The sequence below is a fragment of the Siphateles boraxobius genome, unplaced genomic scaffold (assembly GCF_051911475.1).
Source record: "Siphateles boraxobius isolate OS27281-9 unplaced genomic scaffold, OSU_SipBor_1 55, whole genome shotgun sequence".
Lineage (NCBI taxonomy): Eukaryota > Metazoa > Chordata > Actinopteri > Cypriniformes > Leuciscidae > Siphateles > Siphateles boraxobius.
Genome location: NW_027509181.1, coordinates 7,527,042 through 7,550,839, shown reverse-complemented (window position 1 = coordinate 7,550,839; position 23,798 = coordinate 7,527,042). Strand labels below are relative to the sequence as shown.

Below are 23,798 nucleotides of genomic sequence, written 5' to 3'. Positions count from 1 at the left end.
CTTTCTCGTCCCCTTCTCGGCAGCGCCGTCCACTTGGGAGAGCGTCGAGGAGAGATGGAGTCTCGCGGAGAATGGTGCATTCCACGATTTAGAAAGCTCCGGCAGTTAAGGCCAGGATAGAGCAGCTGTCAGGCATCTCCTTCCGCCTCCGGTGTCTGTGAACGGTGCTTCTTCTTGCGCGGTCCAGCAGAGGGCGGAGTGACAGCTTCGGCGTTGAACACCTCGAGTCGAGCCTGCAGGGTCGACATCGGGAGTTCTTCACAGTGGACGCAGCCTCCAGACTTAGAGTGAGGGCTGCGTGGTCTGGGCCCAGGCAGAGAGCCCAGATCACGTGGCGGTCTCTGGCGCTGGGCGGGGCTCGGCACGAGCCACAGGAAGTGCGAGGCATTTTTATAAAAACGCCTCGCGCTCTTTTAGGAAAATGTGTGTGTCGCGGCGGCGAACACGCACAGCAGAGCAAAAGAGCAAAAGGATATTGTCGCCGGATAGCGTAGCAGGCACGGATGGCTGAAGGCGGCGAAGTCGACCGGCTTCTTCAGACGCTTTCCTCTGCTTGCTGGTCGCTGGTTTCAATGGCGGCGGCTTCTCTCAGGATTCAGCGCTGCGTAGAGCTTCGCTGAAGAGATGAAAATCATGGAAGCAGCCTCCGAGCCGTACTTTTATACGCTAAGCCACACCCATTCTGGCGGGCTGTGACGCGTAAAGGGCACGAAGTAGTGACGTCACGCCAGGCTCAGTGGTAGGCTGCTGCAGTGGCCGCAGGGCAGCCAATGAGCACGCTAGACAGCCTGCTCCAGGTCTGCTAGCTGCTGCACTGCGTTGACAATAAATACAAAATTAAGGATAATAACTATATGGGTTGATATGTTATATAAACCGGCAATGCCGCTCTGTATTCCCTATGGGTGCTTATGAACATGTGCCGGCCCGCATTGCTGGCCGCCTGATTCCCACTTATCTGTGTTCCCCGGGATTCAATCTAAGAAAGTTCTTGGATGACCTCCAAAATGCCAGAATGAAATGGATACTTCAAGTTCTGGGTAATGATTGGTCAATACAGCATTACAGTCGTGCTAAAATACACAATGTAGTAATAGCGGCTATGATGTCAACTGTAGCTACTGTGTAACATTACTGCACAGGACCCGCTGAAATAGTATGTGAAACAGCATGCATTATGCAATGATTAATGTTTCAAACATAGGTATTCTACATTGTTGAGTGGGTAATCGGGAGAATTCCCGGTGGGCCGCTTCACTTTCGGGCCGGTCACGGATTTTTATTTGTTTTGTTACATTTGTCACGTTAGTCTATCTTCTCTTAAATTAGGCTACACACATTCCGCATTCTGACACCGCAGCGCACAGCCTCTGCAAGGGTTGTACCATGTGACGGAGTTCTCCCCTCCCAAATAGAGTTGGTTGGGTCCATAGCCCGTCTTTTCCAAAACGTTTTCTCAGGTAGGCTACTGATAGCTGGGCCGGCCCTACCGTAACGGTACGCGTCAGGGAGGATGGATGGGAGGAAGAGGCCAGGAGGGGCTGAAAAAGCCAGGTTGAAAAAAAGAAAGGCATTGGAGGAGGATGCGGCCAAATGTGCCAAGCTTACAGATTTATTTTCAAGAGGACAAACACAAGTGGCAACAGGTAAATAGATATAGGCCTAGTAATGATTAGCATTTGCAACGCTGCAACGTAATTGCGTAAAAGCGTTGTCAACCTATTCACAAGCAAAATATTAAATTTAATTAAAATATTAGCCTTTTTGTATCACCCAATATATGGCGATTCATAGACTTTGCAAATATTATGCAAATATTGATAATAAAACTCAAGCTTGATCTGTGTATGCAGTAAAATGACCTTTTAATTATTTTTTTGTAGATTCTGAGCAGGAGATAAGCCAGCCCCCCGTTGAAAATGAGGAGTCCATGACTACAGGAACAGGTAGAGATGATACCAAGGGGTAATCCATCAGCCGGAAGTTGAAGCTGCCTCCGGGGGCCGCCATTGTAGCTGGCTATCACCTGCTGTTAGCATCCCATTGACTCCCATTCATTTTGGCGTCACTTTGACAGCGAATAACTTTACATCTGAGGTGTCCAAAGACTCCATTTGTCCATTATTTATTTCTAAAGAAACACGACAATGTATAAAAGGCTCCATTACTTTGTATCTTACGTTATGGCCCCGTAGAAGCCATTCTTGTAAAAATAGGCTAAAAATTGCGTCATAACCACGCGACTTTATGTCGCACAATAGAGACATTACCGTATAGACAGGAGGAGAAGCTCGCAGGCAATCTTTTACTGTCTAAAGTCAGCCCATGGCATAGATAGAGTCCATAAAAGCAACGCGACAAAATATTTAAACAACGTTTTTGAGGAATTGGAAATAATTCGATATGTGGCAAGTGAATACATATGAAGTAACATTTATCCACGAACTTTAAATTATTTATCTACTACTACACCTACGGGGGATGGGGAAATTAATTATCAGGAAATTATACAGGCAATGGAAGAAGAAAAAAAACATCTCAATGTCTATCGCGGTTAACGTTGTTCCTTTATTTATTTACACATCTACGCTTGAAGATGAATGTGATCCCGTTCGGAAGCCATCTGTACAAAATGCCTACATAACGTGAAATAAAGAAAAACGGTTTTGTTCAAGTGTTTGTGACCGTGATTTATTAGCCAAAACTACATGATTTTACACCTAGCTCACAATTCTTTATATATTGGAATATTATATGGTCATGTAATATTGAATGGATACGAAAATGACTCGAGGGGACATTATTATATGGTTCCTGGGCTCATACTAAGAAGTATTTTTTGGATGGGTTATTATTCTGTTTGATGTAGAAGGAAACGAAAAAGAAGGGAAAAAATTATTTGCATATGTGCCTATATTTGAATCATTTTTAATAATTTTGGAAGATTGTGCTGTAGCCTACATGCATTTGTTTATCTGTTATGTTTGATTGTATTATGTGTGTGTGTGTGTGTACTAGCCAAATATTTAAATCTAATGGATATATACATAAACATGTTCAAAATAAACTAAACTAACTAACTAAAATTACTAGAACTGCAGATAGGCTACTCAAACGATTACAATCCTAAAGTAGGCTATTTTAAAGTCGATTTTAGCCACTTCTTTTATCATGTCATATTGTAATTATATAGCGTAATATGTTATATTAAATTAATTATTATAACCACGTCCATGGGGCTGCTTTGACAGGGTCAACCACACACACCCACACTACTCTTAAAATGTTACTGTTATTAAACTGCACGTATCTGTCTATATTGTTCATACTGCATACCCATGTGTTCTGCTCATAATGATACTGTTAATACACTTCAAATATCCTTGGCACAGCTACTAGAAGATTTACAACTGTCAGTCAGGTTGCTCACGTGACATCTACGTCATCAAGCTCAGTGCCCATGTTTGGCTTCAACTCTCTCCGTTGAAATCAACGGGGTCGCTGTGTCCATTTCTTTTACTGTCTATGGATGATACCAGAGTAAACAATATGTATTAAAGTTATTTAATGTAAGAAAGAGCAGTATGCTTTTGTTAATTTATCAACCTATCCTTGTGGAATAGTGGAATATTTTTTGTTAACTTCTCAGCTTAAGTGAATTATTATTTAACCTTTACATTATTTGTTGAACCATGGTATTAAAGGAGAACTCCGGGCAATTTTTAAGTTAATCTTGATCGTTGTACCTTTGTGAGTAATGTCTATAGAAAAAAAAACGAACCGGATTGGTGCTTGAGACACGGAGCTGTTCCCGCAAATGCCCAGAGCTACCACTCAGCTAAAACGGCAGTTATGGGGGCATATACATAAAGAGTGTCTTTGTGCCTCATAACAGACACAAAATGCAATTAAAATGTCTGTCCAACATGAACAGGGCCCTTACATATGAACAAGATGCGTTTAGCAACTTAGCCATTGTTTAAATTCACCTAAATAGTGTTTTAGATGGCTAGCTGTAGTCTCGCGCTGAAGTCCCGTGGGAACTCAGTTGTAGCCGGAAAAAAGTAAACAGTGTGCACGTGGGAGGAGCATAGTGTGTGAAGAGTAATGATCGGAGTTGCTCACAAGTGAAGAAGAAATGGTTCGCGTTTGTGCCGTTCCGAATTGTGACAACAGAATGCGAAAATACAAGAACTTAAATTTTCATCGTCTTCCTTTCCATGACCTCGAGATTCTGCAGCTGTGCTAGTTGTACTTCAACTTGATGTGCAAACTCCCATACAACTAGCCTACTACGCGCTAAAGATTACCGCATTTGCAGCGAACAATTTGACAAGGATGACTACACAGACACAACACAGCGGGGCCGGATGAAGATAAAAGCCATTTCCGTGGACGAAATGTAAACTTTATTTATCCTTCCTTTTGGGCACACACGGTTTGAGGAGAGATGTGCAGTAATATGTTTTTGTAGTCTTATTTACAAAACTTTAATTATTTCACTAGCTTCTATGTCTTCAATTATATTTGTATATATAATATACTCCCACCTGCACACTGCTATTTACCTTTTTCCGGCTACAAATGAGTTCCCACAGGACTTCAGCGCGAGACTACAGGTAGTCGTCTACTAAAACACCATTTAGGTCAATTTAAACAATGGCTAAGTTGCTAAACGTATCTTGTTCACATGTAAGGGCCCTGTTCATGTTGGACAGACATTTTAATCACATTTTGTGTCTGTTATGAGGCACAAACACACTCTTTATGTTTATGCCCCCATAACTGCCGTTTTAGCTGAGTGGGAGCTTTGGGCATTTGCGGGAACAGCTCCGTGTTTCAAGCACCAATCCGGTTCGTTTTTTTTTCTATAGACATTACTCACAAAGGTACAACGATCAAGATTAACTTAAAAATTGCCCGGAGTACTCCTTTAATAAAAACTACCAATAGTAAGAGCTGAACTGTTGCTTTTATTCATCCAATTTCAACCACCATGGAAAAAGTGGGCTGGTCTTAGGCCTGAAACTCCCAGGCTGAAAAGTGGCCCCACTCCGGCCCTGCTTTATTGTCACATGACCGTATTATTTACTAACGTGTAATTCAGAAATAAATACAGGTTTATATATTATATTATAAATGTTCTAATTTGATCTATGATCTAATTTGTTGTCAAACTACTAGTGGGATACAGTAGGGGAGACCGGGGATGGTTGTAACACAGGTCAGTTGTAACAATTCCAATCTGTCCAATCAGGAACTAGTTACAAATCACCTGATTCACTTCGCACATACTCAGTTTAGTTCTTATTCCACATGTGATAAAGTAGAGCCCTGTGGCAGACACAGCACATGTTATAGTGGAAAAAACTATTTTGAGGTAAGAAACTTACTTTTTTTTTTTTTTTTTTAGTTTTTGTTATGGGAATTTCTGCTTTGTAGTCAAACTCATCAAACTTTTATTATGTTTATTGTGTGTCTGTGTAGATATTTTCCATGCAAGTTGTTAGTGCTAATGTTTTGCCTGTTAGCTGTAGTAGTGAGCTAGTTCATGGCTACATGACTCTGGGTTAGTTGTAACAACAATGAAACGTTACAATAACTATGACAGAGTAACAACAGAGTCACACACACAAACACACACACACACACACACACACACACACACACACACACACACACACACACACACACACACACACACACACACACACACACACAGACGAAAATGTTCAAGTGTTCAATTTTATTATGGCCAATACTAACACTTGCAGTAACAAACAAACAATGTTTGTGTTCAAGTTCAATTTATAATGGTCAATTACTATGACTGAGAGTGACAAACACACTGAGACTAAGAGTGACACACATCATCAGTTATATTGAAAAGTCAGTGTTGAATAAAAACCTTTCAAAATAATTTTTTTGTCAAAATCCTTATTTCATTATGTTACATATTACCCCGGTGGATATCATAAAGTTACATCTCACCCCAGGGTATGTTACAACTAACCCAGACTATGGGGTGAATCGTAACATTTCACTCCTCGTGTTTGAAACTAAACCATGCATTTTCTGTTTGTGTTGCAAAGATAATAGCTATGTCATTTAATAGCAGACACTTGTAACTAGTTTGGACCACATTTTGAACACACTTACTTCAAAGTACTTGTAGCGACTGACCGAATCCTGTTTTCCTTTCACTACTGAACAAATATGAACACATATATGTTTAATTCACAAAACCTTGACTCATGTGAAATGATGCCCCAATGTCTGCCAGCAGGTCATTGATTAACTCCATTTATGACGCATTGCGCAATCAAGAAACAGGTCCCCGTTGTTCTCGAAACCCTCACGTGGTGCACACCACGGATGGACAATATACCCTAAGGATACACACACACACACACCACACATACCCGCACACAAACGTCCTTTGTGTGCAACTTAGGATAGGAATGTCCTTAATGTATATAACACAGAATACTATCTAACCTTCCTGTATGCATGCATATCTAATTAGTTTTGTCTTATTCTATAGATGTAATTGGAGACTGGTCTGTAACTTCAAATCTTAAGTGTATTTCTAAAGAAAGATTACCTAACAGTATCATCTTCTGTAACTCTCCCTCTTGCTAGGTCATAAAACTTTATGACCCCCAAAAGGAATTCCAAGGGAATCACAGCTCCCACTTGAATTCTGATGAAGAAAGACTAATAGACTCTGCAATCTTATATTTTCTATAAGTATAACCACTTAAGAAATGTATAAACATGAATTTGATCTTTCCTAGGTCATGGTAGCCGGTATTATGGCTTTATAGTCGTGTGAGTGAACATTAAATGTGTGTAATTCTGCATATAAATGTAACTTTATGTTTCTTCTACTCTTTCCGGCCATTCTTGGTACCTGTTTGACCGTCTTGCTTTGACTAAACCAGTCATACATAGGATATTACAGTAAAATGTATTGTTCTGTGTGTACAATCTTTCTGGCTAGAAATGACAAAATTTTATAGCATCATCAATTATCCTGACAAGACAAAGAAGAACTTTTCCCGCTCGAGATGCTCTAAGATGATTGGGTCACATACGCGAAGCAGGCGTGAACCCCTCCTCTCTATAAGAAACTGACACAGGAGTTTCTCAAAAGAGAGCACTTTCCCTGTGAGAGGTTTCCGGTCCCATGGCTCCTTAGGGAGCTTTACACCGCGTTTCTTTTCTTTTTCTTTCTTTACTAAGTTTTATTTTCATTTTCACCTCTCCCTCCCGAGGGAGATGAACTCTGAACTATTTCCTTGGTAACTTCACGTTCGGTGAACCCTTAAAACTTCCCGCGAGTCTGCTCGCCCCGGAAGACACGAGAGAACAAGCCTATAGCGCCGAAGGACAAACACGCACACGACTCTGCGTTCCTCCGCCACACAAAGAGAACCATACGCATTCGCAAGTATAGGTTATTGATTTGATTTGATTGATGTGATTTCTTGTTGCCTCTCTAAGGGTTATTGTCTGTGATTTTTGCCATGCTGGGATCACCCCGGTGATCTCTCTCATCCTGACCGTTAGTTTCACTTTCTCATCCTCTATCTCTCTCTCTCTCTCTCTCTCTCTATATATATATATTTCACTCTCTCTCTCTCTCACTCAATCTCTCTCTCTCTCACTCCCGTTGTTATTTGTTTGTCTTGTTAGTTTTACTGTTTATTGTACATACATGTATCCCGGGTTTAAATGTAGAATTCTGTATCCGTAGTTTCATTTTATTAAAACCATTATATTCTTGATTGCTAATTGTCTAAAGTGCTCATTTTACAAAGTCAATGAAGTGTTCGACCCCTTTTGCTACAAAGCTTTACAATTCGTTACTATTTCAGTAACCTAAATTTTATAATAACAAGAAGGTGATTTTTCATGGCCAGAAAATAGCTTTTTTGGAATTATAAGAAAGAGATAATTTTTGTTGAAAATTGATAAGTTAATCTTACGGCCGTTTGCTGGACAAACAGATTGTTCGATAACTAAATTAATTCCATTTAAGGTTATCTCATATAATCGATCTGTAATAAGACTATTGATATATTAATGACGAACCATAACCCATTATGGTGATCATTCATATATACAATCGATCTATTTTCAGCTTCGATAATTTAACTGTAATATGCAATATATTAATCATTCATGATTAATTATTAAATTCCCTATATATAATTTGAGCTAATTTAATGTAAGACTCATTGTCGCTACATACTACAAGATATAGACAGAAAGGTCAAAATTCTTATAACCATCCCCGGTCTCCCCTACTTGCTGTATACTGCACGTTTTTGCAAAAATATAGAAGGTCATGCAGGTATCATGTACACGCTGTAGTGTGAACTACACACAAAGAATGAATAGTATGGCAGCTGTGCTATTCCAAAAATAGTATGTCAGGGACTATATTTTTCCATGAATGATGCTACTTAATGAATTTGATTAATAAAATAATGTTGTAATGAAAGATTGTGCCCTGGCCCCTCAATATTTTTATTATTATGTAGTAACAGGTTTATAAAGTTGTGCTGTATTGTTTCTACATAACTGTATTCAAAATCGAGTATAGCCTCTTGCAATTTATATTTACTGCATATTAACTGGGAAATTTTCACCTTGTATGTAAAGGAGTTTTTGGGCAATGAATTAGGAAGCTGCTGGTTGCGAACAGGGTTCTTTGGGTAGTCAAAGAAGCCTTTGGTTGGACTTATGGGGTCGATGATTATGGGACATATGCCGAGGTCATCTTCATCATCATCATTACTTGCATTGGAATCTATAAAAGTTACTCCATTCTTACTACACCCATTCCTGGGTCCATCCAGAGGGCTGCCCACCTCCTCCATACTAAACATGAGCTCCTCCTCAGCCATGATGTCCCACTGTGTTGTGCACCAAAACTATAAAGAAGCGCTTAAGAATAAGTGACAAATATTACATTATTAGATGCATTGTCAACAAACATGCAAACACCTTTTAAAAGTAGCACTGATACGAATGATCAAGAACAGGTTGATAAAATGTGAAGGTATTCGTTAATGTAAGTGTAACGTGAAAACGCTTATTGTACTAAGACAGCGTTATTAAAAGACCAAACTCAGAATACATCTAGTAAAGTATATGTACAAAAAAGACCCCAGAATATGAATGTGTTGTGGTTTTCAATCTTTCTGAAAAATAACTTCGCAGAGATCTTTGATGCCAGAAATAATTAGACTTTATTTTCGAACGCCGTCCCGTTCCATAGAACGGCGCTCTAACGCTCTCTGGCCCTCTGGCCTTCCAGTGCGCTCCCGAGTATCTTTTGGTTCAGAGTTATATACATACATCTTCTTCCAAAGAAGGTAACACACCCTATAGATAGTTTTGGGTAAAGGTCTTTTACCATGTGACTTCTCAGAATAGAATTTTCTGCAGCAAACAACATTCCATTCAAGGTCTTTCACATACACAGAGGAAATCCAAAGTCACAGACAGAAGAAATAATTGTGTCCAAATATATAGCAAAATTACTTGTTTTCTAAATAATAAAATCTTCTACATTCCCTCCTCTGAGGCTTATCTAAGCCTCACTTTCACTAGTTTTTTCCAGAGTGTAGTTTCAAAATCCAGCTCCCTCAGTTATGCTACCTGGTGACTCAATTTGAGTCACCCATTCTCCTTTCCAATTACTGGATTAAGCCACCACACTCCGGAGGAGCACTCAAGCCAAACATCTCTCTCCATTTTCTTTCAGTTGTTTTTTCTTTTTCTTTCAATGGAAAGAGTAAAAAACTCGAATTCTCCCTAATCAAAATTAAACCAAAGAATAAGACAGTGTTATAAGTGTGTGTATACATTTGGTTCAGCATTGCCTGTTATTGACACAGTTATGTAGAGTATATCAAACATAAAAAGTCTCTTATACTATTGAAAGTTTTCTTGCGGTGTAGATATCCTCTAGGGTCTGGCTCATCAATCATCTTCTTCGTCCTCAATTCCTCATTTAATGGAATCAACATCCAGGGTTTGTAAATATCAATTTGGTTGCCCTCTCAAATTAGTTTTCATTATCTTTTTTCCGCATTTCCATTCGTTTAACTGTGGTTTTCCAACTAATGATCTTAATATACAAAGTACACAACAGAATAATAACCCACTTTTAATACTGCATCTCCAAAAACATCTCTAATTGAGAAAATCATAATTTTCCAGACTTTACATTAAGTTTTCCTTAACTTCTGCTCTTAAGGTTTTTTAACATGATCGTAATCGCTAAATTTTCCTCCCTGCGCAATATTATTCAGTAAAAGTGCAACACTGATCACCAAACATAAGTCAGTTTACTTTTTTCACATAATTGTTTTTCTCCTAATGCAGACAAAGCATTATAATAAATATCTGCTTATTATAGTAGTCTAATTGATTTATTATGCATTTTTGTTCTACTTGATCCATATGAATATTAATTCAAAATATGGCTGGGTAAACATAACTCTATCATTTTTATCACTTCTTATGAGAGAATATCATTTCTTAAATTCGAAGAATCCATCTTTTAGTCAGTCAATTTTAGTGAACAGAACACTTTACACCCATCTAATAAATTCCAATACATTTCACTTACTTTCTATTTTATTACCAAATTTAAACAATAAATTCCATTTTGACCTTTTTAATCTCGCGTGTTGTTTCTCATTCTCATTGTAGCTCCTCAGTTCAAGACTAAACTGAATACATTTTTTTCATTTCTACTAATTTCTAAATAATCTATCATGAATAAACTAATTATGTCTCATGTAATCACTCTAACTAAGAAAGCTTCAGAGCAATGTTACATTTATCTCATAATAGTCATTCAATAAACTCATTAGACAATTAGAAAAATAACTCTAGAGAACAACTTTTTGCACTATCTTACATATTCCTTATATGTACATTTCTTTTTCTTTATATCTAACAATCCAAAAGTTTTTCTATCAACCTTTTAAACCATTAGCATTATAACTTAATCATTATTAAAACTTCCTTGTGTTCGTATGCAACTTATTTTTAATCTTCAATACTTCTGTTTAGTTGACATATAATCTGACCTTATTTCTGATAGACTTCCAATGTAAGGATTACTTCTGTTAGAGATTTAATTTCTGTTCCTGTCCCTCCTCTGCTGATTTCATTGCTTTTACCCATCTATATCATGTCCACATGGTTTACTGATATATGGCCTATTTTTGTCGCTGTTCTTTTCTTAACTTTGTTTTTGCCACAAATTTCACAAAACTTTGCAAAAATGCCTTTTAATTTTTTTTTTTAATTTGCCTTTATTTTATTTTAAATTTTAATTTCCTTACTTTACTCCCCCCTTTGCGCACTGGTTTAAAACCATTGCGCATCTGGACTGAGAATATTCAAAAGTATTCATTGGTTCGACAATCTGTCCTTCATGTGAAATGCCAAATATCTATTTTTGACCCCCCTCTGGTGCCATTTAGATTGTTCACAAGGGTCTGTTTGTTATTTAATTTTAATAACTTCTTGTAAGTCTATAAACTTTCTATAAGTACTACTTAATATTAGTCAATTGCATATTGAATCAAATCTTATAAATTCAATTTTGACATTGAATATTTGTTAATACGGTTGGGTTGCGGAGAGATTGTGAGATTGTGGTTGGGTCTCAGCAGCAGGAGGGATGTAGAGGTCAGTAAGCAGGGCTGAGTTGAGTGGGGGACGGAGGGGGGTGACTCTGGGACGCAAGAATCACTGTCTTCATGTTTTTTATCATTTACGCCCGTGTTATGGAAATCATTATGAACAGCAGCTACGCTAATTATTTTCCCTTTTTGCTTTTCTGCTGTTATCTCGGGACGCGAGTCCCGAGAAAAACGGCGTTCGTCAGCTCCAGTTTGTATCCAGCCTTTCACAGAGACTTCAGATACGCCAATCACAAAGCCTGTGAAGAGACGACTCAACACCGGCGATATGGACCCTCTATGGTGGACGGCACTGATCCTCAACAACTCGTCTCAACACCGGCGTGATTACTTGGACTTCCAAAAGATGGAAATGGATAAATATTCTAAATGTTCCGATCCAATCTGACTTGTAATGCTGCCCGAATCATAAATCATGCACTGTTCCTTCGTTGGCCAGAGGAGAACTGGCCCTCCGACTGAGTCTGGTTTCTCCCAAGGTTTTTTTCTCCATTCTGTCACCTGATGGAGTTTTGGTTCCTTGCCACTGTTGCCTTGGCTTTTGGCTTGCTTAGTTGGGGACATTTAATATTCAATAATATTATTGATCTGCCTTGCATAAGGTGGACGTTGACTCAATTTTCTTTTAGAAACAAACTCTGTTATATTATTTTCATGTTATCACTGTGAAGCTGCTTTGATACAATCTGTATTGTAAAAAGCGCTATATAAATAAAGGTGACTTGACTTGACTTGACTTGACTTAATACCCAGTGTTAATACTTGCTTTAATTTCAACTGTAGCCTTAAATTAATTAAGTATACCCTTGTATTGACAAGTTACATCTGAGTACCCTTTAAGATTTATTTTAAAGTTATTTTTAGTTCTAATTTTTTCCTTCATGAATTGTCTTAATTCCCATTATGCTATATCAATTTCTTAAATTAATTGTTAACATTGTTTTAGTTTCTTTTCTTAATTAGTCATTATCATTGTTTTCTATGTTGCGTAATATATTTTTCTCCTCAATAATTTTTTGTTTTGATGGGGTTAATATTAAGTTGCTACTGAATCTATTCAAGGGCTGAAGATCCAATCATAGGAAAGTTGGTTGATGTTGACTATTGTTTGAGCTTGTACTCATCTCTGTTGATTCTCTTTTCTTTGCACAGTTCCTCTCATTACTCTGTTTCTGGTCAAGTTTGTCTTTTCTTCCATTCATGATTTGATCATTCTGTTAACCTTGTCATCCATCATTACATCTTTCACCAGGGTGTCTCCAGTGAGTCGTTCGTTGCAATGGACTCTTTCTCTCATTGTCAGCATGTCCTTGATCCCTCAGTTCAGTTGGGGGGGTTGCTGAAGTCAGTTGGTGTATTTTAAGTTGAGAGGCATGAACTCAAATGTCACTGTTGATCACTTCTTCTGAAATTACAAAGCATAGTTACTGGTTCTTTTTGTCAGACTTGTCCCAGAATCCTTCCTGGAATTGAGCTGCTGCTATCTGTAAATTAAAGCTTAATTATTTTTGTTAGTGAAAACAACATGTGATTTCAATCATCTGCTCATCTGTCCCATTGTCCTTCATGATGTTACCTGTAGAAAGGTCATGTGGGCTGAGTGGTGTCATTTCTGCTTTCATTAACAGCAGGACTTTAATCCATATATTCCTATTTGTTTTTCATAAATTTGACTTTTCATCATTATTTGCAACTTTTTGCATTTTTCTTACAATAAATTTCAATGTACTCTTATAATTAGTCAATTCAACTCAGTTATCTCTTTGTCTTGAGTTCCACTATCAACCCACTACACTGTAAAAAAAATCCCGTTGTTTTTACGGAATAAAACCGGCAGCTGTGGTTACCAGAACTTTACCGTCAAAAATACAGTTTCAACGTTATTGGTTTTACAGACTATACGTAAAATTTACAGTAATAAACCGTATTTCATAATCTGATTTAATGTTAATTTACCAACCCATTGAAGTATTAATATCTGTTTTGTACCATTGTAATACACTGACAACCAACAATCACCACAGCAGTGATGAGAGTCACGTGATAAATCAAATAGAGTTGTGACGTTCGCGAACGAACCGATTCTTTTGAACGGCTCATAAACATGAACGATGGGAGCCGAGTCGCGGCTGGAGGGGAGCCGTTCTTTCTGTCGTTCTTTTTTTCCTATGCGTGTTTCACACAGATGCACACAAATTAGCTCCTCAGTTATAGTGGAAGGGGCGCACTCAGCGCAGGGGTGCCACTGCTACTGCCTAGCATGATAGTTGTGCACGCGCGGTCGCGCGCGCATCCTTTACGTGAGTACTCCAGTGAAAAAAAAACCTACGTGCCTCTGTCATTGGGTAGGAGCGGAGCCAATGACTTGTGCACGCTGCCGTCACATGGTTACTCCAGTAAAAAAAAAAAACACACATGCGAGTGCCTCTCAGTGCCAACGTCATAGCGGATAGCGGGTCGTTCGAAGTTCGAACTAAGAAGACACACACGTGACACGTCTGAAAATGAGCCAGAGGAAAAGGAGCAGCATTTGGGTGCACTTTTCTCACGAAGAAAACAGTAAGGCTAAATGCAGCATTTGTCACAAAGTAATTTCATTTAAGTCTGGGTCAACAAATAATTTACACCGGCATTTGAAGACTCAACACCCAACACTGCAGCTCACAGGTTTGAGAGCAGAGCCAGACTCAGACAACAACAGTGACACTGATGTGTCCATTGCCTCCTCTGCCTCCACATCAAGTGCAACTGCAGCCACAGCAGCCTCTGACCCCACTGGGCCCACCACATCGCCTGGCCAGGCACGACCAAAAAGAAAGCAGACATCCATCAGTCAATATTTACCTCCTGTCTTGACCCCATTAAGACAGGAGAAGATAGACGAAGAGCTGGCAAAGATGATAGCCACTGACTTCCAGCCTTTCTCAATAGTGGAGGACACAGGATTCAAAAAATATTCACAGGCGCTCAACCCCTCCTACATTCCTCCAAGTAGGAAGACACTAGCCCAGAAGGTCACGGATATGTATGACACGGAGACAGCATCTTTGAAGAGAAGGGTGTCAAAAGTACCAGCTGTCTGTTTAACCACAGATTGTTGGACTTCAAGAACGACAGTATCATATATGTCTGTAACCTGCCATTTTATCGAAGATTTCCGTGTGGCCTCCTGCCTCCTGGACTGTTTTGAATTCAGTGAGCGGCACACAGCAGACAACATTGCACAACAGCTGCTTAGTGTTGCAGCAGAGTGGGGGGTGGACAAGAAAGTAGTGTGCTGCCTAACCGATAATGCGGCAAATGTTACTAAGGCTATAAAAACCATTGGATGGATGCACCTACCATGCCTGGCCCATACTATTAACCTGGTGGTAAGAGATGCCCTGCAAGTTTCAAAGCCCATCATTGATAAGGTGAAAGAGGCAGTGGAATACTTTCACAGAAGCACCGTGGGGGCACAAAAACTGAAGGAGACTCAACTACAAATGAAGATGGAGGAGCTCCGACCGAAACAGGATTGTCCTACAAGGTGGAATTCCACCTACTACATGTTGAAAAGCTTTATTGCCAGTAAAAATGCCATAATCTCCACCCTGGCCGTCACCAATGCACCTGTCCGCCACCTGTCCCAGGAGGAATGGACCACAGTGCAAGAAATGTGCACAATCTTGCAACCATTTGAGGAAGTCACTGTGGAACTCAGTGCAGAAAGGTATGTAGCTCGGTTGCACAGCAGTATATTTCTTTAGCATGCATGCATAGTACCTGATAGTAAATTATGAATATTTTATACCATATTAGAATTATATCTATTATATCTGTGTAATACACTGGAATATATATCATTGTCAGTAGATTTATGTAGCCTGCATGCCAGTTTCCTGATAAAAAAAAATATGGATATTTGATACCACAATTATATCTGTTTAATACATTGTAATATTTACCATTGTTTCAGCTTTAAAATTGTAACATTAAAGTTTTTTTTTTTTTTTTTTTTTACCAGCTACTTGACAGCCTCCAAGGTCATAGTGCTGGCCAGGGGACTTCAAAGAGCCACCGCTGATTTCCGGCGAAACACTACAACAGCGGCAGCACAAGGTGTGATCGACAGTCTGTGTGCGAGTATGTCATCGCGATTCCACAAGATTCATGCCAACCACATACTAGCAGAGTCTGCTGCACTTGACCCGCGCTTTAAGAGGATGGCCTTCCCTGATGGCAGAACAGCAGATGAGACGTTTCAAAGGCTGTCAACTGCAGCAGCAAGAATTAGCAGTGGCACATCCATCCAACAGCAACCAGCTGTGGAAGGACTGGAAGGAGCAGGCAGTGGTGCTGGATCAATAGTTTGGAGCTATTTCCATGAGGAAGTAAGGGTGGCAACAATAATTCACATTTTTGTCTCTAAAAATCTCTAGAATGAAATCAGTTTAATCTGTACATACTGCACATACTGTACATATGCAAATCTACTATTGTCACTACTAATTAAATGCTAAACTGCATTTCATTACTCTGTTCTCTTACACTGTGTAATGACAAAAGTTGAATCTAATTTAATCTAATCTAATCACATAAAAATTGTATCTCCCATTGTTATATCTCCCACCCCTATGAGCAGGTAGCCGGAACAGTGGAAGCCAGGAATCCAAGCCTACCTGGAGGAGCCTCTTCTTCCAACACATGAGGATCCCCTCAAGTGGTGGGAGAGTCGAGCCCCTGTTTACCCCAGGCTTAGCAAGCTGATGGCCAAGAAGCTTTGTGTTGTGGCGACATCAGTTCCCTCTGAGAGAATATTCTCGAAAACTGGACAGATAATCTCAGAGAGGAGAAGTCGCCTTAAGCCCAAAAAGGTCAGAGCTCTTGTCTTCCTTAATGCAAATTTGCCCAAGGACAAGAAAGAGATGCAGAAAAAGCCATAAAGTAAGGAACTGCTTTGTATTTATTTACATTGCATTTTGTGTTCATGTTCATGTTATTGTATCTACAGTATATATTTACAACTTTAAATATTTTTTGTTTTTTATCAAAATGTTCTTGTGATAACAATGTTCTTGTGTGGAAGTGTTTGTAGTAAAAGCTGTTTTGCACAGAAATTCATTGCAGCCGGCTTTGTTTTTGATGTTTATTTGTGAGTAGGTATTGTATGAATAACATAAGTCAACATAGCTTTACACATGCACACACTTTGTACTAAAGGTAAATCCAAAATAGTGATGTCACTTTCTAAGCAGAGGGATGTTGTGCAACCCTATGGAATATAGTCCACACATGACAAATGAGGTAATAATCAATATTTCAGAATAATTCAAACTCAGATATTGGTGTGTGATATCTGAGTTTTAATTATTTGACTACAAATCTCACCTCATCATTCCTCCCAGTGATTATTTCCAGGATAAACTGAGATGCCCCCAAAGCTGACTTCTTAAAACTGACTAAATATTTAAAAAGAGCCAAAAGAGCCGTTCTTTTGAACGGCTCTTTGAAAGGAACGGATCGCAAAGATCCGGATCCCCTCAAAGAGCCATAAATCCCATCTCTAAAATCAAAGCTTATCGCAAGCAATCTTCCTCAAGAAAGTTAATACTATTATATAGAAGCTGCACAGTGTCATTCGCACAAACATTAAACACCATCACGGTAACACACATGAAATTATACAAATGCAATAAACATTAATTTAACAACATTAAATGTGACATAAAACCCTAATGTACATAACTGATTAGAAAAGAACTAAGAAAACTAAGAAGAAACATAGTTATTTCAATAAAAATACATAAAATGTGAAGTGTGACGCAGGGAATTGTGGGAATGTCACAGTTTACGGTTTTTCACTGTAAATTATACGATGAGTTGTTCTTTTTCACTTTCAAAAACTGTAAATTTAACGGTATTTTACAGTAAAATTACATTAAATGTACCGTTAGATCTATCACAGTTATTTACCGTATATAGTAAGGAAACTTTCTGTTAACCAATTAACAGTTTTGTACTGTAGCATTTTTACAGTCTTTTACCGTTAAAATCACGATCATTTTTTACAGTGTATTTATTAGGCATCTTGGACAATACTCAACCCACTTTGACAAAAGTTACAAGACAATATTTCATACTCTTGACAAAGATCAGCTCCATCATGATATGCTGAAAAGAAAGGCAGACGTGTTATGCTGCAAAGAAAGGCAGACATGTTAAGCGCTGCGCATATGTGGCACTGTTTTTTCTATTTTTATTTTTCTCTTTTCATTCTTTGTTTTTTTATATTGTTACTTCAGTTCCTGACCAGGAAATTTAACCAAATCCATCCATGGTCATTATTTTACTGGGCAGAATTTGCCCTGTGGGCCCACATGTTAAATTTTAAATACAGCTGTATTGGCAAAATAATTGATTTGCCTTAGTGTCTCTTCAGACACAATCTCTCACTCATTCACACTCAGTGTCTCTCACACACACACACTGGCCAGCATACACTCTTGCAGGTTGTGCTCTAAATGTGGCATCCTATAATTTTAGCCAAGGGTTGATCAGGTCAACACAGCTATGTCAAACACTATTGAGAAGTGTCAATGATCATAAGGTTTAATTTAACACCATTGTTATAATCCTTTTTTTTTCTTTTTACAAAATCTAATAGACTAAGTATTTTAGAATAATAAGCCTGCCATTGTAATTTTTCAAATACATTTTGTCATTTGTTTTTCTGATTTTTCCTATTGTTTTTTGTTTTTTGCTCATGAGCTGCTTTAAGAAATTGGAGATCTCTGCATAATCTTGGATCCATGGCCAACAACATTTCCATCTCATTATCCCAGTTTTGACAGAATTTTTTTCGATTTCATAATTTTGGACTTTTGGAGTAATTTTTTCTCCAATCTATCTCTAAAAAATTATCAAAACAAAATGGAGTGACCAGTATCATTGTTTTGTAAACAATAATGATAATTCTTTGACAATTTTTCCCTATCTTTTTCTTTGCTACAGAATATTTTTTTCTCATGCTTTTAAGCCCTATAGTCGTTTCATGTAATAGCCCTCACTATACCAAATCCAGCCTCAGTTTGAACTAGTGAGTTGAGCACCCACTTCTCTCTTTCAGTGTATTCTCTTTCTTTTTTATATGGCTGGACTTGAACCTACTGGAAAAGCAAAGAGGGTTAGTTTAGCAGAGAATATAAAGAATTGCTTATGAGACCAGTGAATAATCAGAATGAATAAAGTTAATATAATAACTAAATTTGAAGCAGTCTCTAGAGTGATCATTGAAGTTGCCACACCTGTGTTGCCCGTAAGGGAAGGGTTTCGGTCAGTTCTTCTGTTTTTAGATTATCAGTCTGTTAAAGCTTCTTGGCTGTCGCTCTGCATGTGTCGTCAGCCTAGCTGTCACTCAAGGCTTGGTGTAAACAGGAATATAGGCTCTGTTGTTTCTCTGCCCCTTCTCGGTTTGGGCTTTGATAGATTTTGCCACAGCTTTGCATCTCAGGATTTTCCTCTTGTCCTCAGGAAAAAGTCTCCAGTGAAATAGTGAAAGTTTCACCTTTTCCAGCATTAAATCAGTCTTTCTCCATGCCGAGTTTGCCAGAGAGTGGTCATCTTCAGAAGGGGAGCTGAACGCCCCTCACCCTCTCTTCTTCTTCTCTCTGCAGTCGTCTTTGACCTTTCACCTCTTCCATTCGACACTGAAGCCATCTGAAACCTGAACACTCAGAGAGCTGCATAGATCAAATTAGTCTTTATAAATATTTTTTCCTGAGCTATTAGCTCTTTATCTAAATTCCACTTTTAACCATCTTTTTCCTAGTTCTTTTATACTATATAATAATCACTGGTTGACAACAGCAGTTCTCCCATTCTGTTTTTAGTAAAGCAAGTTCTTCGTTGCAGGAAAAAGCAAGCTATTTCTTCATTGCAATATGAGCAATAATCTAACTTTTGATTTTCTGAGTATAATACAATTAAATAATTTTCCCTATCATAAAATCAGCCTTCAATCTTTCTCCTATATTTGCATGCTGTGCTCAAAATAATCTAACATGGTGAATAAACTTTTCCTCACCCATTCCCAACAATTCACATTTACTACAATTCTAAGATTGCTGTAAATCATTTATGACTGTTGAAACTTTGTCACTCAATCTTGTTCACTTTTAGCACACTGCACAAGTTATTTTTTCTTAGCACAACCTTAATTATCTACAATGGAATCATTTTTCTCACTTTGTCTTCAGGGATAATGAGATACAAATTTTAGACGTCTTCAGATATAAGATATGATATACTAAGCACGTGCATTCTTATTTATTTATCCATTAATATATATCAGTCCATTTATTAATATATATTTTATACTTTAACTTATTTATACTACAATAATCTGCAAGACTAATATCTTGAAACAATTGTTTTCTTTTACTATTTCCTTTACTTTTAATACTCATTTATACATTACTTGTCTCTGAAGCACATTCACACATTCCTTGTCACCTATTTTTAACCACAGTCACAGTCAAGCAGACACACAGGACAGGATCCTACATACACACACAGAGCTATATTCTACTCACAGTGTTTCTCACTGTTTTTACAAACAATACTTCACTGAATAACTTTAAACTATCACAGACCTCTGCGATTCAATTTAGCTTACCCGAGCAGTCCATTGTCATTCCTATAACAATGCGGTAACCATAAGCTAAACTTATCTGTGCGCATGCTATCCTATTATCCTTAATAAGAAACACAGATAAAATACCTCATAACCTTATGAGTATCGTTATCCTTAACGAGCAGAAAATGATTAACCTTAATCATTAACATTTACCATTATCCTTAACAGTAAATATAAAAAAACAACTGATTAACCTTAACCAGTACACTTGTCATCCTCAAGGCCCTCTTGACAAGAAAAAACAATAACTGTTATCCTTTAACAGTAAACATAAATTCTTACGTACATACGACAAAACCTTTAGCGGCACATCAGCATCCTACCAATATTCATACAATCTGCATCAGATTATATAAATACTGGCAAACACTAACGGGAGCTCCGCCTCGCTATAACACATTACTTGACATCATCAACAACAATAGACACTTATTTCTATAATCAAAGATCCTCTTTTCAATTTTTTAGTTCTTTAAACTTGGAGAAGCATTTTAAAGGGTCTTACCACTCTGGCTCACTGGTGACAACACATACTTTTTCAAAAGCAAAAATTGCTCACCTCAAAGTACAGTGGCCACTGTTGTCTGTGTCGGTCACCAGTGTTGCCTTTCGTGGTTCCTTCAGCCTCAACCCAAGTCCTGCCGGGGTCGCCAAATGTTGTGGTTTTCAATCTTTCTGAAAAATAACTTCGCAGAGATCTTTGATGCCAGAAATAATTAGACTTTATTTTCGAACGCCGTCCCGTTCCATAGAACGGCGCTCTAACGCTCTCTGGCCCTCTGGCCTTCCAGTGCGCTCCCGAGTATCTTTTGGTTCAGAGTTATATACATACATCTTCTTTCAAAGAAGGTAACACACCCTATAGATAGTTTTGGGTAAAGGTCTTTTACCATGTGACTTCTCAGAATAGAATTTTCTGCAGCAAACAACATTCCATTCAAGGTCTTTCACATACACAGAGGAAATCCAAAGTCACAGACAGAAGAAATAATTGTGTCCAAATATATAGCAAAATTACTTGTTTTCTAAATAATAAAATCTTCTACATTTTCCACAATGAAGCACCTTTTACTTGTAACCGATTTAGCAAATAATTTGTTTCATTCTAAAAATGTCAAGTACTTGCACTGACCCTTGCTTTGGATGAAGGGATGGCTGAACCACGTGGTCAATGAGATTTTGGGAGCGAGAAAATATCTCGGCGAGAACCATCGTTTGGTCCAAGAACTGAAGATGGACGGTAGCCAGTTCAAGGAGTATTTTTGGTTGGAAGTGTTGTTCCGGAAAATTGGACCTTCTATTATAAGGAGAGACACAAACTACCAGGAGGCCATCAGCTCGGAAGAACGTCTCTGCATTTGTCTGAGGTGTGTAAAGAAGTATTCAGAACTTATTTTAAGTGATATTTTGTGTACTATTGCAGTCTTTGTCTCTTGGATAAAGTGGAGTAGAAGTAGCAGGAAATGAAAAAAGCTCAAATAAAGTGTCTCAATTTTACTCTAGTACATGTTCTTAGTTACAGTCATAACTGCATATATGGTACGACAACACTTATTTTACTAATTTACTTATTTTTAGGTATTTATGATTCAGTGATACAAGATATTTTACACATCTAAACACATTTATCATTTAATAGAATTAAAGCATAATTTAAATGTAGGGACTTTGTTTTTTTAATTTATAACTAATGAAAGTATTATTTAAATAGATGTTTTATTGAATTTATAACTAATTTCCCTTTGCAATTTTTTTCTGTATTTATTTCAGGTATCTGTCAACAGGAGACTCATTCAGATCAATAGCTTTTAGCTACAGGGTGGGTTACAGCACAGTAGCAAGGGTGGTAAAAGAAGTGTGTGAGGCAATATGATCTGTCATGGTCCAGGAATACATGCCCTTCCCTGAACAACAAGAAGAGGACCGCTGAAGACTTCCATAGAATCAGAATCAGAATCAGAATCAGAATCAATTTTACTGCCAAGTAGTGTTGTGCACATACAAGGAATTTGCTTTGGTAATAAGGTGTTACCGAGGCTGCTATATCAGCGCCAACTTGAGAAAAAAATACAGCATGACATGAGGAGAGGTGAGGAGAAAAAAAAGGCGACCCCCAGACTATGCTCCTGTAAGGAGAACAGTCTGGGAACAGGAAAAAACACCTCAGCAACATTAGCACATAAACAGTACACTCTACAAACAAGACATTGCAACATGGTCGGGAGTGGGGGATGGAGGTAGTCCAGCCCAGGCAAGCAGCATCCGGTCCTGCAGCCATTATGGCGCTGGTCACAGACGTGGGATGGGGTGTGGGTTAGGTGCATATATATCTGTGTATGTGTAAGTTCATGTGTGTGTAGGCCTGGAGAGAGTCGCTAAGCCAGCACCATAATCTAGGAGCCTCAGTCCGCAGGATTGTCATAGCGATACACAGCAAGTTGCCATGGAGACAACCTTGATCATGTCCCAGGCAGAGTCAACAATCAGCAGGTGTCTGAGGAGTCGGGGAAGGAATGCAAGAGCGGCTCACTGCAGTGCTCTTCCGGGAGAGTTGTTGTTCCAGCAGCGGCCTTGGCCAAGGCCAGTGCTGGTAGGGGGGTGCCGAAACAGATAAGATTGGGATTGTTTGGTCTTCGGGCGAGTAGCCGCATCCAATTTATACAGGCTATTCTCCTGGTCCGTTTTGGTCTCTGAAACGATCCATTTGCCTTTGCAAAGCTGTGAGCTTCTCCATGATGTTATCCATATTGTGGTTCATAGACCCAGTCTGAGTGCTGACAGCTCTGCCCACCGCTTCAATCATCACGGGCAGCCTTGCGGGGCTTTTGACAGCTGTCACCGTCTTCTTAGTTCCTCGATAAACCAGGGCAATGCCTAATCCAATCAGCAGAAGACCTGTTATCATGGTGCCGAATAGGTAGATATCTTCAACGTCCTCCACGGAAAGAGCCGCCAGACACACGACCCGCCACCTCTCCCACGCGTCCATCGTGTAGCCAGCTGCGAACGTCCCGGCAGGGCAGTCAGGTTCCCCCGAACCCAAGCTTCTCGTCGAGAAGATGGTGTCAATTGCGTTGAGAGACCAGTTGATCAAATCCATAATTTCTTGGTTTTGGAGAGCAGTGTAGCGAGAGTCTCTCAGAGTACAAGACAGTAGACGTGACGAGAGAAGCAAAGCAGGAGAGGTGAGGGGAGGGAGAGGGACAGAAAATGCGACCACCTTCGTTGAGAGCCAAGAGAGAATTGGGCTTTGGGCTTTGGAAGCCATAGGCTTTGGAACTTCCCCAACTGTCTCGGAGCAATCAATGGGAAGCATTTTGTAATACAGGCCCCATCTTCAATAGGGTCCATGTATTTCAATTACAAAGGGAGCTGCTCCTTTGCTC

General features: G+C 38.9%; 2 protein-coding genes across 2 annotated transcripts in view; one reads left to right on the top strand and one right to left on the bottom strand.

The window, feature by feature from the left end:
- The window catches only part of LOC143714735 (uncharacterized), a 96,380-nt gene that overhangs the window by 45,051 nt on the left and 27,531 nt on the right, over window positions 1–23,798 (bottom strand). The window lies entirely within an intron of this gene.
- LOC143714526 (E3 SUMO-protein ligase ZBED1-like) lies at window positions 14,633–16,660 on the top strand. Its single transcript, XM_077205759.1, has 3 exons — window positions 14,633–15,447; window positions 15,742–16,108; window positions 16,364–16,660. The coding sequence occupies exons 1-3, from the start codon at window positions 14,633–14,635 to the stop codon at window positions 16,658–16,660; spliced, it is 1,479 nt and encodes a 492-aa protein (XP_077061874.1).

What these genes read in the sequence shown, in the direction of transcription:
- LOC143714526 (XM_077205759.1), top strand. Translation starts at nt 14,633, where the DNA reads ATGATAGCCACTGACTTCCAGCCTTTCTCAATAGTGGAGGACACAGGA. An exon ending in GTGGAACTCAGTGCAGAAAG is followed by an intron (nt 15,448 to 15,741) that starts GTATGTAGCTCG and finishes TTTTTTTACCAG; the next exon opens with CTACTTGACAGCCTCCAAGG. An exon ending in GGAGCTATTTCCATGAGGAA is followed by an intron (nt 16,109 to 16,363) that starts GTAAGGGTGGCA and finishes ATGAGCAGGTAG; the next exon opens with CCGGAACAGTGGAAGCCAGG.